The following is a 17,168-nucleotide window of genomic DNA, read 5'->3' on the forward strand; positions in this document are numbered from 1 at the left end:
GAAATCCTAATCCTCATGCCTCTACCTCTCACATGCTGGATTATAGGTTTATGTCACTACTCCATGCTCCTCCCTCCCTCCTTCCCTCCCTCCTTCCCTCCCTTTCTCCCTTCCTATTAAAGCTTGAGGATCATTTCATTAGCATTTAAGAGAAAAGCTAGAGTGAGCAAAGGGGAGGGGAGAGAGGAAGAGGAGCAGAGAATGCCACTCCTTTTCAGTTAGGGTCCATCTTCCCATGACTGAGTCAAATTGCATCAGTCGAGCAAATTACCCAGCTTCTTTCCAATGAATGGCATGGAAATGACTTCTATTAGAGAGGACGAACATGCAAGAAGCCCATGCACTCCAGTGATGAGTGACTTTAAATCTGTAATCACTGGGAAAGGGCACGCTGTGCTTACCTGCCTACGGCTCCATTTGCTCCCATGATCAGACCACTCAGCAGTTGCTGAGGAAAAAAGAGACAAAAAGAGACTCGTTTTTTTTTTTTTTTTTTTGAAACAAGAAGAGCTGTCATATCATAAACAGCTAAAATGGAGCACTGTGAAGCTGGGATATGCCCAGGGGATAACTTACCTCATCCACCCCAAACAGCAAAGCAAACTGTCGCTGCTGATTCTGGTCCACGCACTGCCCGAAGTCTAAGAGATCCGTGTCACTGAACTTCAGTCCTTGAAAGCTGGGGATCTTCTCCCGAATCCCATCAAGCAGCTCTTCTGCACGAACTTCGGAACAACAAACACTTACTTTATCAATGCACACAGCAACAGAGACTGTCAGTTACCGTCTTGAGCTGGCATGTTGGCACATGACTATATTCCCATTCCCAGCACTCTGAAGGCAGAGGCAAGGCGATTCTGGGGCCAGTCTGAGCTACATACTAACAGCTTGGGCATGGTGGTGCACACCTTTAACCCTAGCATTCAGGAGGCAAAAGCAGGCAGTCTCTGTAAGGTTAAGGTTAGCCTGGTCTACATTTCCAGGCCAGCCAGGGTGGGATACATAGTGAGACTGTGTCCAGCCGGGCGGCGGTGGCGCACGCCTTTAATCCCAGCACTCAGGAGGCAGAGGCAGGTGGATCTCTGAGATTGAGGCTGGCCTGATCTATACAGTAAGCATCAGTTTCAGGGCAGTCAGGCTATTGGGAGAAAGAGCTATGGATTCTTTCTTTCTTTCTTTCTTTCTTTCTTTCTTTCTTTCTTTCTCTTCCTTCCTTCCTTCCTTCCTTCCTTCCTTCCTTTTTTTTTTGGATTTTCAAGACAGGGTTTCTCCGTAGCTTTTTTTATTGGTTCCTGTCCTGGAACTAGCTCTTGTAGACCAGGCTGGCCTCGAACTCACAGAGATCTGCCTGCCTCTGCCTCCTGAGTGCTGGGATTAAAGGCGTGCGCCACCACTGCCCAGCTTCTCTTTCATTTTGAGACATGGTCACCTGTAAACCTAGGGTGGTCTCTCTACAAAGCTGCTGAGGATGACACTGAACTTCTGGTCTTCCTGCCTCCACCATGAGAGTTCTGGGATTGTAGGTGTGCATTGCCATGCTTTGTCCATGGGAAGCTGTGCACATCCAAGGTGAACACCGCATTTTACATCTTCATCCACGCCTAGGCCATCTCCTTATCTAACATAACAAGGTGACCACCCCTAGGCTATCCTGGGATCTGATAAGATCCACCCCTAGGCTATCCTGGGATCTGATAAGGTCCACCCCTAGCCCATCCTGTGATCTTACGAGGTGACTACCCCTAGCCCATCCTGTGATCTGATGCAGTGACCACCCCTAGCCCATCCCGTGATCTGACGAGGTGACCACCCCTAGCCCATCCCGTGATCTGATGTGGTGACCTGTGATCTGATGAAGTCACTGGGGATATAGCTTAGTGGTAGACTACTTACTTGCCTAGTTTGAACAATACCTTTGGTTAAAGACCCAGTATTGCAAAACTAACTGACTAAATGAATATGTATCTACAAAGTGCTTGTTATAAATGTCTAGGATCTTGTGCTATAGCCTAGGCTGGACTTTAACTTACTATGTAGCTATCCTACATATATGCTACATATCCCCCTATCCAATGGGGATAGGTTAACTTCAAATTCATGGCAATTTTCCTGCTTTAGCTTGTCAAATTCTCTCTCTCTCTCTCTCTCTCTCTCTCTCTCTCTCTCTCTCTCTCTCTCTCTCTCTCTCTCTCTCTCTCTCTGTCTCTCTCTCTCTCATATATATACACTTTCCAGGAGACAGTTCCAGATCCCATTATAGATGGTTGTGAGCCACCAGAATTGAACTCAGGACCTCTGGCGGAGCAGTCAGTGCTCTTAACCTCTGAGCCATCTCTCCAGCCCCTTTTCTTTGAGACAGGGTTTCTCTGTGTAACAGAGCCCTGGTTGGTCTCTAACTCACAGAGATCCACTCTGTGATCTAAATCACAGAGATCCAATCTACCTACAGGGGATTAAAGATGTGTGAGCGACTGCGGCCTGGCTTGCCTGCCAAATTTTCTTATTCCTTTTAAGATGAAGTCTCATATATCCTAGACTGGCCTTGAACTTGCTGTGTAGCAGAGGAAAACCTTAAATTCCTGGTCCACCTGCCTCTACCGTGAATTACAGGCTTGCGCAGCCACACCCAGTTTTATCCACTCTTCTTGTAAAGCACAAGGACCTCTGTGTAAAGTGACGTGAATGGCTGAGGTCTTAGAGCAGTTCTATCTGAAGCAACTTTAGCTGCCTCATCAGTGGCCTGTGTAGTTGGATGGGGTGGGATGAAATGGAGCTTCTTTTTTTTCTTTTTTTCTTTATTATGTATACAGTGCTCTGTCTGTACATCAGAAGAGGGCACCGGATCTCATTATAGATGATCATGAACCACGATGTGGTTGCTAGGAATTGAACTCAGGATCTCTGGAAGAGCAGCCAGTGTTCTTAACCCTTGAGTCATCATCTCTCCAGGCCCCCAAAATGGAGTGTCTTGATGGAATATGTGAGAGTTGGAGACAATGTAGGAAAAAAAATGAAATATTTGTGTTTTAGACAAATGGCTCAGTGGAAGAAGACTGATTCTTCTTCTAGAGGATGGGGTCTGATTCCCTGAACTCACAGAGCAGCTCACAACCATCTCTGACTCCAGTTCCACGGGATCTGCTGCCCTCTTCAGATATCCGTGGTCACCAAGCACCATGTGGTGCAGACACGCATGCAAGTAAAGCACTTGTATGCAGACACATAAAACAAAGTTAAATGTAGTTAAATACAACAATACTTACTTTTTACCCCCGTCAAGGAAGGAATGTGGTAGTAATAAAAAGGCAAAGCAGGGGCTGCAGCAGCCACCTCCCTCAGGAAACTTATCAGGGCATCTGAAAGAACAAGAGTCCCATGAACAAGACTAGAACAATGGCTTTCCTGTATGAGAGCGCGAATCATTTAGGCTGAAGAGATGGCTCAGAGGCTAAGGGGCACTGGCTGCTCTTCCAGAGGACTTGAGTTCAATTTTCAGCAACCACATGATGGCTCACAAGCATCTATGATGAGATCCAGTGCCCTCTTCTGGCCTGCAGGTGTACATGCAAGCAGAATACCGTATACATAATAAATAAGTAAATCTTTTTTTTTAAGTAAATCATTCAATGAGATGCAGTCATCCTCTCAGAAACTGAAAACTCCTAACTGCTCTTACCATTCTCAACTGTGCGATTGCAATGTCACTTCACCAAAGTTTTATTTTTTGAGGCCAAAATAAGAGGACTGGAGAGATGGTCCAGCAATTACAAACACTGGCTGGTCTGCCAGAGGATCTGATCTGGTTTCTACATTCGCATAGTGACTCACAACCATCTATTACTCCAGTCTAGGAGGATCTGACGCTGTCATCTGGTCTCTAAGGGCACCAGGCGTGCATTGTTGTTTATAGACATACATGCAAACACACACACACACACACACACACACACACACACACACACACACAAATAAAACTAAAAATCATAATTGCTTTGTTTCTCACACTAGTGGACCACACTAATCCACTGTTAAAAAACTGGGCAGGGTAGGGCACACCTTTACTTACTTACTTACTTACTTATTTATTTATTTATTTTTAAATATTTATTTATTTATTATGTATACAATATTCTGTTTGCATATATGCCTACAGGCTAGAAGAGGGCACCAGACCCCATTGCAGATGGTTGTGAACCACCATGTGGTTGCTGGGAATCGAACTCAGGACCTTTGGAAGAGCAATGCTCTTAACCGCTGAGCCATCTCTCCAGCCCCCTAGGGCACACCTTTAATCCCCATCATTCAGACTCAGGAGGCAGAGGCAGTTGGGTATATGTGCGTTCTAGCCTGATATACATAGCAAGTTCCAGGCTAGCCAGTATTGCATAGTGAGACCCTTTCCCAAAACAAACAAACAAACAAAGAAAAAGAAGAAAGAAAGAAAGGAAAGAGAGCAAAATGTTTTAGGGAGTCTGGAAGATGGTCTAGTCAGTACTTGCTTTCCTTGCTTGTTGAATGGGCATGAGGACCGGAGTTCAGATCCTTAGCACCCACAGGCACAGCAGTACACGCCTGTAATTCTGCACTGGGGAAGTAGAGCCAGGTGGATCCTTGAGGACTGCTAGCTGGACTCTGAACTCCAGACCAGTGAGAGAGTAACCCTGTCTCAGTGATTAAGGAAGACATCTGATGTCAACTTCTGACCTCCACATAGGCATGCATGCAAGGGCCCCTGCATACATGTGCACATACATGCACACACAAATTGGAGCTGAGGGTATAGCTCAGTGGTAGGTGTATAATATCATGCTCAAGAGCCTGGGTTTGGTCACCAGCCCAAGGGGAGAGGGATGGGGAAAGCCAGGCACGTACTTCCCCACTATGGAGAGACAATCATTACATATTACTAAGAAAATCAGGGTCCTATCAGGACAGACTCCAGTGTTCTTACCCCAGAAGGGCTAGTGTGACAACGATCAACAGGGGCTATACACTGTAACTGGGACAATTCTACAATAGCAACAAAGAGAAACCTCAGTTTTAAAATGGAGTTATAACTGGGCCTGGCATTGTAGGCCTGTGATCCCAGCTTCCTGCGAGACAGAGGTGAGACGTTCAGAAGTTCAAGGCCAGGGCCTGGGAGAGGGCTCAACGGATAGAAGTACTTGTAACACAACCCCGATGACCTGAGTTTGATCCCTGAGACCCACAGTGGAAGGAAGAGAACTGAGTCTTAAAAGGACTCGTCTCCTCACCTCCATACTTACCTGTGGCCACGTGCATTCATGTGTGGCATATGCATATCTACACACATACACACAGGCACACATGCATGTATGCACGCAAACACACACACACACATACAGGCACGCATGTATGCACGCACGCACACATACACAGCCCACCTGGGCAACAAGATTAACTCAGGACCAGCCTGGGTAACTTAGACATTTTCTTAAAAATTTAAACAAGAGAGGGGAGTATAGCTCCGCTGTAGCATGCAGACCGGCACACTTGAGGCCCTGGGTTCAATCCCTTGTGTTAAAAGAGCTTAAAAAAGAAAAGGTCGGCAGTGGTGGCACATGCCTTTAATCCCAATACTTGGGAGGCAAAGGCAGGCAGATCTCAGTGAGTTTGAGGCCAACCTGGTCTACAGAGTGAGTCCCAGAACAGCCAGGACTATCACACAGAGAAACCCCGTCTTGAAAAAGGAAAAAGAGTGGGGGCACATACCATAAACACTCGACAGCATTGGACACGCTTTCCCTTTTGGGACTGATCCGGATAGAGCAGAAGCGAGACTCTGGCTGTTAAGGAAGTGGGTTTCCTTTGTTCTGCACTACTGCAGGCGACAGAGAGTAGGCTCACACTGTGGATGAGGCCCCAAGCGGGAGAGACAATTTCATGTGTCATCTCTCATACTGTGAAAACATGCTCAGCACTCAGGAAATGCTTCAAATAAAGTTGTTATGAATAATTCATCTCTCTGCTCATTTTTCAGAAAAACTGCTTACATAAAAAATTGCAAAATAGCATGAAAAAAATGTCCATTCTAAATTTCCAAACTATCAGTAAATAAATTATTTACCTACATGAGGGATGGTTTTCTATCTGCCAACAGTGGGTGTCATTTCATGACAATTTATGGATTTAATTATGGCTTTAATCATCTGCACAAATATCTCCCTTTCTCCTCCCTACAAATCCGGACATCATATATCCTAGGATGGCCTCAAACTCCCTATGTAGCTGAAGATGACTTTGAACTTCTGATCCTCCTGTCTTTACCTCTTCAGGCCTGGGGTTTCAGGCATGTAGAACCTGGGGTCCTAAAGCTTTGTGCATGCTAGGCAAGTACTCTACAAACCACACTGCACCCCAAGTAAAAGGTCCCTTATCAGTGGGGATAGGAAGATCAGGAAGTCAACATCTCCTGCTATGTAAAGAGTTCAAAGGCCAGGGGTGGTGGTGCATGCCTTTAATCCCAGCATTTAGGAAGCAGAGGCAGGCAGATCTCAGTGAGTATGAGGCTAACCTGGTCTACATAGTGAGTTCCAGGACAGCCAGAGCTATATAGAGAGATCCTGTCTCACCTCTCCTCGCCAAATAAACAAACAAGAGTTCAAGGAAGGTTGGGCTACTTGAGATACTATCTTAAAAAAAATACACACATGTACACACACACACGCACAAATTTCCTTATACTTGGACACAAATAGTTCCTACAGAGAAACCATCATAGAAGAAGAAATCCATAGTTTATTTTGGAAAACAATAGATTTTTTTTCTTGGGGGGGGGCAGTGTTTCAAGATAGAGTTTCTCCTTGTAGCCCTGGCTACATGCATGGCTAAGTATTACACACTGGCCGGTCAACCTAACACCCCTAGCCTGACAGAAACTTAGATCAGTTTGGCTCTGTTTCTTTTTTTTTTTTTTTTTTTTTGGTTTTTTGAGACAGGGTTTCTCCGTAGCTTTGGAGCCTGTCCTGGAACTAGCTCTTGTAGACCAGGCTGGCCTCCAACTCCCAGAGATCGGCCTGCCTCTGCCTCCCGAGTGCTGGGATTAAAGGCGTGCGCCACCACTGCCTGGCAGCTCTGTGTCTTATTGTTTACTCAGGAAGTGCTGCGTGACCCTGAAAATGTGGTGTATATTCATCCAGAGGCTTTGCTGTAGAGGGGGAAGTAGGAGAGAGGTGTGATGGAGACAGAAGGGTTATGTCGCTGTGTGGAAAGAGATGTCGCTGTGTGGAGACAGATTTTCAGAAAGAGATTTTTCAAGATGAAGTAAGAGAGAAAGTTACCATTGGGAAGTGCGCGTTTTCTTATTCACCCCTTAGATAGAAATGTTTGGCCCCTGAGGATTTGTTTTTTTTTTGCATTCCCTGGAAGTGGCCTTGGAGCAGGCTCTCAAAAAGGCCACTGGTACTTGCTTACCTTTGCTCTGTGACTTGAAAAAGAAAGGTGCAATGACAGCAATGCCATCAGCTCCAATTTCTGCTGCATGCTGGGCCTTGACAGGAAGAAAAGACCATAACAGAGTGAGTGATCACAGTCCCTATACTTACCAACAAACTCTAGAGTTCAGCAAAAACCTCTTCATATTTGTCGCCCCCCTCTAGAGAACAGAAAGATTAAACCGTTTAATTAGAACAATGGTTCACAACCTTCCTAATGCTGTGACCCGATAATAATAATAATAATAATGATAAATAATGTTGGAGTGACCCTCCGAGCCATAAAATTATTTTGTTGCTACTTCTTAACTGTAATTTTGCTACTGTTATGAATCGTAAATATCTGTGTTTTCTGATGCTCTTTGGGTGACCCCAAGGGGTTGAGACTCACAGGTTGAGAACTGCTGAATTAAAACGTCATTCCTGGAATGTCCCAGGTTGCTGGAGAGACACCTGGTGTAGGTAAGCTGAGTGCTTAGTTTCATGTTTGCATACCTGTCTCTGGGCCATCTCACTGCCTCTCTGGATTTATTCTCACTCACTGACTTTTTATAAGATTTATTTTATGTGTGTTCATGCATGTACACAGGCATCCAGAGACCAGAAGAGGTGTCAGGTCCCCCAGAGTTGGGGTTACAGACAGTGGTAAGCCTCCATGTGGGTGCTGGGAATCAAACTGGGGTTCTCTGGAAGGCAGTATCCTTAATCTCTGAATCATCTTTCTGATCACCCAGAATCTATGTTGCTGGCTTTTGTTTTTTGAGACAGGGTCTCACTATGTAGCCTTGGCTGGTCTGGAGTTCCCATGTAGACCAGATTTGAACTCATATTCCTCCACACTTAGGCTCCCTAGGCTAATCTTTTCACCTTCTGAAAAACAAGGATTATGGGCCTATGCCACTATGCGTGGCTACTTGGATTTCTGTCAGGATACACACACAACAAAATCCTACCACGCCACCAAAGTCACTTTGCTAAGACATGAGCAGCTCATTTACAACTGTTAACAGAGAAGCCTGCTTGTATAATTTTTCTTCCACTGCTCTGCCTACTCAATGGTATTATCTTTCCCATGGGATGGTATAACAGTCATATTTCAAGTTGACATTACAGATGGGAATACAAATGAGAAAGGTTAAGAAGAAAAAGATTATATATATATATATATATATCACAAAAGATACATAGCACCATGCTTTGACAGCTTCTTGAATTCCCCCAGGGAAAAGTATAAAGGACGTTTCTTCTCCTTGGGCATTCATAACACTTTTAAAATATTTTATGAATATAGGTGTTTTGTCTATATGTATGTCTGTGTACCACTGTGTGCCTGTGTAATTTATCTCACTGTGTAGACCACTCTGGTCTGGAATTCACAGAGATCCACCTCAAGTACTGGGACTAAAGGCATCTACTACCTCATTAGCCTTTATTATTATTATTGTTGTTGTTGTTGTTGTTGTTGGTTTTTCAAGACAGGGTTTCTCTGTGTAGCTTTGGAGCCTGTCCTAGACCAGGCTGGCCTTGAACTCAGAGATCTGCCTATCTCTGCCTCCCGAGTGCTGGGATTAAAGGCGTGCGCCACCACCACCCAGTTTATCTTTATTACTTTTTGGGTCTCTCACTGGACCCAAAGCTCATTCATTGGGCTGGGCTGACTAAGCTTTAGAGATCTGCTGTCTCCACCCAGCCTAAGGCTAGGGTTGTAGGCACTGTGGCCACACCCATCATTTCACGTGGTTCCCGAGGGTCTAAATTCAGGTTGTCCTGCTTGCAGCACATACTTTACCAACTGAGCTGCTTCCCTACCCATCTCTTCAGTTATTTATGAGTATTTTACCGCCATTACACTTTAAAACCGAATAGTAAGAGAACAAACATTTCACGAAGAACTGGGCTAGATGAAAACTGTGGAATCATAGAGCTAGAGTATCCTGGGGACACAGTTAATGCGCAGGTATAAAGGGACTGGGCCTTCTGATAAACAATTTAAGGCCTCTTTGTACTTTAGTTTCTTAATTAATTCGCCCAGGCCTCAGAACCATCACCATCTGCTTTTGCTTTGTTTTGTCTTGTGTGGCCCAGGTTGTCTTCTACCTCCAATGCCCCAGTTTCAGTCTCTGGGAAGTTAGGATTACAGGTGTGTGCCGCCATGCCTGGCTCCTGTCTAGCTTTTTGCACAAACCTAGCTCAATTACTAAACCCAGAGTGACCCGAGTCTCTGCATCCTAGATCCTATGTCCTGGCTGAAGATTGTATCTAGACAGTTTTTACAGTTCTGCTGAACAGTGGTCTGATATGTTTCTGGCTTACAACTTTGTTTTTTGTTTGTTTTTGGGTTTTTCAAAGGGTTTCTTTGTGTAGCCCTGGGTGTCCTGGAACTCGATCTGTAGACCAGGCTGCTCTTGAACTCACAGAGATCCACCTGACTCTGCCCTCTGAGTGCTGGGAAGAGGCATGCACTACCACCACAGGCTACAGCTTTGGTTTTGAACCTGTAACAAGAGCATGAACTATATAAGAGTTTGATATGCCTAGAATCAGAGGCTGCTGCCACTGTGGGGTATAAGAATGATGATTGTATAAATAAAGGGGGGGAATCTTTCAAATAGAGTCATTGTACTTCATACCATATTAAAATAAACTACAGACTACAAAAAAAATAATTGTCATAGCAAATGTTATTCCTCATAGCAAAATATGAAATCAGTCATAAGGTCTGTCAATGGAAAAATGAATAAAGAAACTGAGTATTATCCAACAATAAAAAAAAAAAAAAAAGAAAGAAACCCATTCTCCAGAGAAGCCCCCCTGCCTATTCCCTTTCTGTCCAGCAGATGGCGATGCCTCTCATTTCCCAAAGAAGACTGATGCTGGCTTAAGTTCTGCATTTACAGCTAACCTCAGCTCTATTTGAGAGAAGTTCCCTTGTCTCTTGTCTTCCATTTCTTTTGAGCTACTGCCTTTCCACGGTCCCGTGCCTGCTTCAGAGGGCCCACACTTGGTCTCTTCCAGCCAAATATAGGACTGGTTTGAACTCTAGCACAAGAATGAAGGTCCTTCGAATATCCATACCAGTTCTTGTGACTCCTTCAAGCTTAGTGCTCCCACGTGAATTACCACCTGGTCCAACCTGCAAGAGAGAAGCAGTGTGAACCACCTGGAGTTGAGAAGAACACAGAACGGCTGCACCATCCTGTTTGTGCTGGCTTAATAGCCTCAAGACTAATACAGCCGTTGAATCAATTCTATCATGGTTCTTGGGACCCACAACATGAAACAAGAGAATCCATTCCCAAAAGTCGTCCTTTGACCTCTATCCACATACCATGGCACAAGAGTTTATGTACATGTATGTGTGTGTCATATATATATATATATATATATATATATATATATATACTGTATGTATAATAATTATACATACAGTATAATAAAAAATCAAAACAAACACAAAACTAAACAACAAAAACTCGAAACCCCACTACTAGGCAAGAATAAATGAAAACAGGGCCTAGTGGCACAGGTCTGTAATCTCTGATACTTGGAAAGCTGAGGCAGGAGGACCTCAAATTCAAGGCCAACCTGGGGAACTTATTAAAACCTTGTCTTCAAAACATAACAAAATTAAAAATGCATTATGTAATACTCTCAAGGGATTTTCAAAAATATTATTTAAAAACTAAAAAGTAAGCCGGGCGATGGTGGCGCACGCCTTTAATCCCAGCACTCAGGAGGCAGAGGCAGGCGGATCTCTGTGAGTTTGAGACCAGCCTAGTCTACAGAGCTAGTTCCAGGACAGGCTCCAAAGCCACAGAGAAACCCTGTCTCGAAAAACCAAAAATAAAAATAAAAAATAAAAAATAAAAAAAAAAATAAATAAAAACTAAAAAGTAGGCAAGAATAAATAAAAATAGGTCCTAGTGGCACCAGGTCTATAATTAATTCCCAACAACCAGGAGGATCAGTTCAAGTAAACCTTGGGAAGTTATGGAGACCCTTATTTCAAAATGAAAAATACAAAAGTCCAGAGATATCTGAGTTAGAGCTCAGAGGCACGGCGCTGGCCTAATGCGCAGGAAGCAGCTCTGGATTCGATCCCTGGCAGTGCAGTTTTAAAAAGTGCATGAAGACATTTCTCTGTGCTCATTTAGCAAATAAACTGGCCCCAAGAGGGAGTTATTTTAGGGCTGGAGAGGTGGGTCAGCATTTAAAAGCACTTGGCAGCTCTTTCAGAGGAGCCAGGTTTGATTCTCAGCACACACATGGTGACCCAGGGACATTCAATAATCATGTGTGAGTACGGGGGGGGGGTTATTGACCTCCAGTTGTTAGGCTTGTATGAAAGTGCTTTTACCTGTTAAACCATTTCCTCTACCCTTAGTTATCTATCTATCTATCTATCTATCTATCTATCTATCTATCTATCTATCTATCTATCTATCTATCTATCTATCCATCCATCCATTTTGGGGATAGGTTCTCTCTATTATGTTGCTCTGGAACTCATTACGTAGGCCAGGCTGACCTCAAACTCACAGAGATTCACCTGTCTCTGTCCCCGAAAGCTGGGATGAAAGGGATGTGCCACCATACCCAGCCCTCCAAAATTGTTTTAAATTGCCCCTTCCCCCCAATTTACAAACTCTCATTTGCTACTGGTATTGACTACCTGATCAGAAGCACTTGGAGACTGTAAGGTCACAGGCCTTACATACTATATAGAAGCCAAAAACTCAAGGGTATGGAGAGAGGGACTTTTTGAGGAGGACCACAGCAAGGCAGTTAGTTCTATAAGGATTCTAATTTATATAGGCTTTCTTCAGAACATCTGGGGTACTCTTCTACTCAAGAGCTTCTTCATATCAAAAGATATACAGCAGAAATATGGGTACAAGGGCTGTATCAGGGGCTGGAGAGATGGCTCAGTGGTTGATAGTCTTTGCTGTTCTTTCAGAGGACCCAAGTTCAATTCCCAGCACCAACGTTGAGTGGCTCATAACCACCTGTAACACCAATTTTAGGTGACCTCCTGGTCTCCACAGAAACCTGTATAAATACACACACACACACACACACACACACACAGAGCTAAAAAGAGAAATCTTTTTTAAAAAGTATGCATGGGGCTGGAGAGATGGCTCAGAGGTTAAGAGCACTGGCTACACTTCCAAAGGTCCTGAGTTCAATTCCCAGCAACCACAGATGGTGGCTCACAACCATCTGTAATGAGGTCTGGTGCCCTCTTCTGGCCTGCAGGGACATATGCAGGCAGATCACTGTATACTTAATAAAATAAATAAATCTTTTTAAAAAAAGTATGCATGTATGAGAGTGCGTGCTTGTGTGTCTGTGTGTGTTGTGTACATGTATGTGTTGTGCGCATGTGTGTGTTGTGTGCATGTGTGTGTTGTGTGCATGTGTGTGTTGTGCGCATGTGTGTGTTGTGTGCATGTGTGTGTTGTGTGCATGTGTGTGTTGTGTGCATGTGTGTGTTGTGCGCATGTGTGTGTTGTGTGCATGTGTGTGTTGTGTGCATGTGTGTGTGACACCAATGTGGTGGCTCATGGCTGCAATCTCAGCACTCAGGAGGCTGAGTCAAGGCCAGCTGGGGTGCACAGTGAGCCTTTGTCTGAAAAAAACAAATGGGGAGTGGGTTTTGGAGAAAAAGAGAACTGAAGGCCAGGTTTTTGGCTTCTGCTTTAAATTCCGGCATTTGGGAGGTGGAGGCAGGAGGATCAGGAGTTCAAGGTCAGCGTTAGCTACAAAGGGAGGACAGCTGGAATTCCATGAGAACTTGTCTCAAATCAACAGACAGAAATTGTTTTAACTGAAAAGAAGTTAAAAAAAAAACAGTTTGATTCCCAGCAGTTGAAACCATCTGTAACTTCGGTACCAAGTGATCCAATGCCTCCTCTGACCTCTGTGGGCACCAATCACACATGTGGTACACACACATAGATGCAGGCCAAACACTCATAACATAAAATAGATGACTTTATAATAAAAACATTTTAAAAAAGAAGTGAAGGGGAGAAAAAGGCAAACTACAGAGAAAATAACAATCTTCTGTGGGAAGAGAGAAGGCTGACTTCAACTTCTGGAAGCTGAGACAGCAGGGAGGGACTTCCTCTCACCCATCAAACAAAGGGAACCTCAGCTACCTGTCACAGAAACACCCTCTCATAAAGGCGGGTAATGGTGAACCAAGAGGACATAAGGGCAGCAGAACTGAGGGAGGAAGAGGAATGGCTGTGACATTAGCCAGTATGACTACGTCTTAAGACTAGAGCACTCCTTAGAAACCAAGCATGGTGGCCCACTTTTAATCTCAGAATTTGGGAGGCAGGGGCAGGGGGCCTCTCTGTGAGTTCAAGGCTAGCCTGGTCTACAGAGTGAGTCCCAGGACAGACAGGGCAATGTAGAGAGACCCCATCTCAAAAAAAGAAAAATAAAATAGTAGAACACTCCAGTTTCCTGGTGCACTGTGTACCCAGGAGGGTCAAAAGTTCAAGGCCATCTTTAGCTACTTAATGAGGTGTGTGTGTGTGTGTGTGTGTGAGAGAGAGAGAGAGAGAGAGAGAGAGAGCGAGCATGCAAGCCTGGAGAGACAACTCATGGGTTAAGGGTGCTTGCTGTCAAGCAAAAGGGTCAGAGTTCTATCCCCAGGACCCACATGTTGGGAGGAGAACACGCACTCCCCCAAGCTGTCCTTTGATCATCACATGTTGCCCCTCCCCACATTTCACACACACAATAATAATAATTAAAGGAACTGGGCAGGTGATTCACCTGTAAATTCACCTGTGTAAAAAATAAACCACCCAAAATAGACAAATAAATAAAAATAAGTAAAAATAGTAATAAGAAAAAGTCCACCCAGCAAATCACTCTGCTGGGATGTGCTAGCATTCCAACACAGAGATGAAGAAGGTTCCTGGGTAGATGCCATCTTCCTGCTCTCTACCCCACTTAGCCACATGGAGGGTCTTTGCTCCGCTGTTTCTGCTAACCTCCAATATTCTGCCTCCGTCTAAACACTACCGATCACTCTTCATCTTAGTTTACACTTAATCAGAAGGTGGTGGGGGGAGTCTTGGGTTTCACAACCTGACTCCCCATTGGATGGAAAGCACACTGGGGGCAAAGACTTTGCTCCAGGTCCCTGGTGTGAAGCAGCAGGTGTCCTGGCTAGTTTCACGTCAATTTGACAAGGTAGAGTCATCTAGGAAAAGGAATCTTAGTGAGAAAATCCCTCCATAGAGTGCCCTGTAGGCAAGTCTTTATGGAAGATGTGGGAGGGCTCAGCTCTTAAAGAGATGGTGCATAGAAAAACCCATCGAGGAAATCAGGAGGAGCAAGCCGGTAAGCAGCACCCCTCCAGGGTCCCTGCATCAGCCCCTGCTTCCAGGACCCTGCTTTGTTTGAGCAACCACCCTGCCTTCCCTCAGGGATGAACTATGATGTGGAAGCAAAGACCAAATAAACCCTTTCCCTCCAAGCTGCTTGTGGTCATGGGTTTCATCACAGCCATAGAAACCATATCCCTTGGCAGAGGGATGATATACACGCTAGCAAGTCACCTTCGCCTTCTCTCCCAGTCCAAGGACAGTCCTGAGAAGACTTGCCTTCTAGGTGGATGAGAGACAGTTCCTGAAGGGGGCAGGTGTGCTCTGTGGTCTGGCTACCCTTCCACGGAGAAGGGAAGGCCGCTCCTTGCCAAGTGTGGGAGGCTCAGAGCCCCCCATCTTGCCCCGCAGCTGACGGGGAGGTGGCAGGGCTCCGACAGTGGGAAAAGCCTTGCTCCGTCTAGACCTTGTCCATGAACTGCATCTCATCCCAGCAGTTACTCACTTGTTCCTCCCCTGTGTCACCCATTCCGCTGCCACCTGGCGACGCTCAGAGACACTCAGGGACAGGCCTTCTCCCGTGGTGCCATTCACTGTTGCAAACAAAGAGGTCAGTCAGTGGGACCAGTCAGTGCCTTTTGTTCCTCCAACCCTGAGTCTGGAGGTGGAGGGTATGAAACCCCTGCTTGAGAGGAAATGGCACACCGAATAAACAGAGGATGGAGCCTGGAGCGGGAAGTGCCACTTGGCCATTTTTACCTCAGACTTGGTCTTGCATGCTTGCCTGCAGGCCAGAAGAGGGCACCAGATCTCATTATTAGATGGGTGTGACCCACCGTGTGGTTCCCAGGGACTGAACTCAGGACCTCTGGATAGCAGCCAGTGTTCTCCAGCCTCTTGGGCTTTATCTTATCAAAGGTAATGGGGAGGCCAGCTGTGACATGTACTGATGTGGGCGCTGGGAATCAAACCAGGTCCTTTACAAGGAGGGCAAGAGTCTTAACCACTGAATCACCTCTCCAGGTCTTTAGATAGGGTTTCTTTGTGTAGCCCTGGCTGTCCTGGAACTTGCTTTGTAGACCAGGCTGGCCCTGAAATCAAAAGATTCACACCCCTACCTCCCAAGTGCTGGTACTCACGGCATGCCGGGCTACAATATCACTTAAGCAGGCTTTGCTGTTATTCTACTGCCTTTTGGTTTCATGATCTCAAGAATCTCTATGCTAGAGAGTTTCTAAATGGGGATAAAAACAATATGTTTGTTGCACACTGCAAATGAGATACTCCCAAATGAATCAGCAGACCTAGTAGTATTGAGTTTATACACTCAGAACGTTTAGTTATCCCAGCAGGTTCCCCTATAACCTCTGACACATGCCCAGAGGTCCTGGTCAGGTGAGGTCTACTACTAGCTAAGGCTTGTGCTAAATACATACAGAGAATTCACGAGGTTACTTACCAAAAATGTTCTTCACGCCCTGTTCTTTAACCAGGTAATCCACATACTGACCAATTACAGGAAAGTTGATTTCTCTGAAAGACAAGAAAAATAAGTAAGAATGTCTTTTTTAGGTGATTACTCAACCAGTTCACCACTTAAGAACTGTTCATATTAATAATTATTAAAAAATCTACTCCAGGGTTGTGTACATAGCTCAGTAGATAGCATGCCTAGCGTGTACCAGACATCAACTGGTGGTAGTGATGATGATGTATATATATATATATATATATATATATGTGTGTGTGTGTGTGTGTGTGTGTGTGTGTGTGTGTGCGTGAGAGAGAGAGAGAGAGACAGACAGACAACATGTGTGTAGAGGTCAGAGGACAACTTTTGGGGAGTCTATTCTTTCTGTCCATCATGTGGGTCCCAGGGATTGAACCAAACCATCAGGTTTGGGGATGACACAAACACCTACCCACCGAGCCATCTCAGCAGCCTAGTACCCTTCCCTTTGTTTCCAGGAGAAACCTTCTGGCGCAAGGCAAGCATTCCCAGAGGCGCTTCTGCTACTTTAATCCTTTCATAAGTGCCCCATGCTTGTGAGCTAAGCGTGCTTCCAGACGGTTCTTCCATCTTTTCTTTTAAAATTATGACCTGGGACTAGAGTGATGGTTCAGTGGGTAAGAACACTTGTTGCTTTTGCAGAAGACCCGGGTTTGATTCCAGCACCCACATGGTGGCTTACAATCGTTTGAAACTCTAGTTCCAGAGGACCCGATACCCTGCTCCTAGGGCAACAGCCATGCATGTGATACACATACACACATACAGGCAAATACACACAACAGCCATGCATGTGATACACATACACACATACAGGCAAATACACACAACAGCCATGTATGTGATACACATACA

General features: G+C 45.0%; 1 protein-coding gene across 2 annotated transcripts in view; it reads right to left on the reverse strand.

The window, feature by feature from the left end:
- Npl (N-acetylneuraminate pyruvate lyase) overlaps window positions 1-17,168 on the reverse strand; it is a 40,502-nt gene that overhangs the window by 11,867 nt on the left and 11,467 nt on the right. For both annotated transcript variants that reach the window (XM_075988250.1, XM_075988251.1), the window contains 7 exons: window positions 16,263-16,336; window positions 15,309-15,396; window positions 10,530-10,587; window positions 7,435-7,510; window positions 3,264-3,356; window positions 577-725; window positions 402-448 (listed from right to left, as the gene is read on the reverse strand). In XM_075988250.1, coding sequence (XP_075844365.1) covers window positions 402-448; window positions 577-725; window positions 3,264-3,356; window positions 7,435-7,510; window positions 10,530-10,587; window positions 15,309-15,396; window positions 16,263-16,336 — 585 coding nt within the window. The remainder of the gene's footprint in view (window positions 1-401; window positions 449-576; window positions 726-3,263; window positions 3,357-7,434; window positions 7,511-10,529; window positions 10,588-15,308; window positions 15,397-16,262; window positions 16,337-17,168) is intronic.

This window comes from Microtus pennsylvanicus, chromosome 10 (genome assembly GCF_037038515.1).
Source record: "Microtus pennsylvanicus isolate mMicPen1 chromosome 10, mMicPen1.hap1, whole genome shotgun sequence".
Classification (NCBI taxonomy): domain Eukaryota; kingdom Metazoa; phylum Chordata; class Mammalia; order Rodentia; family Cricetidae; genus Microtus; species Microtus pennsylvanicus.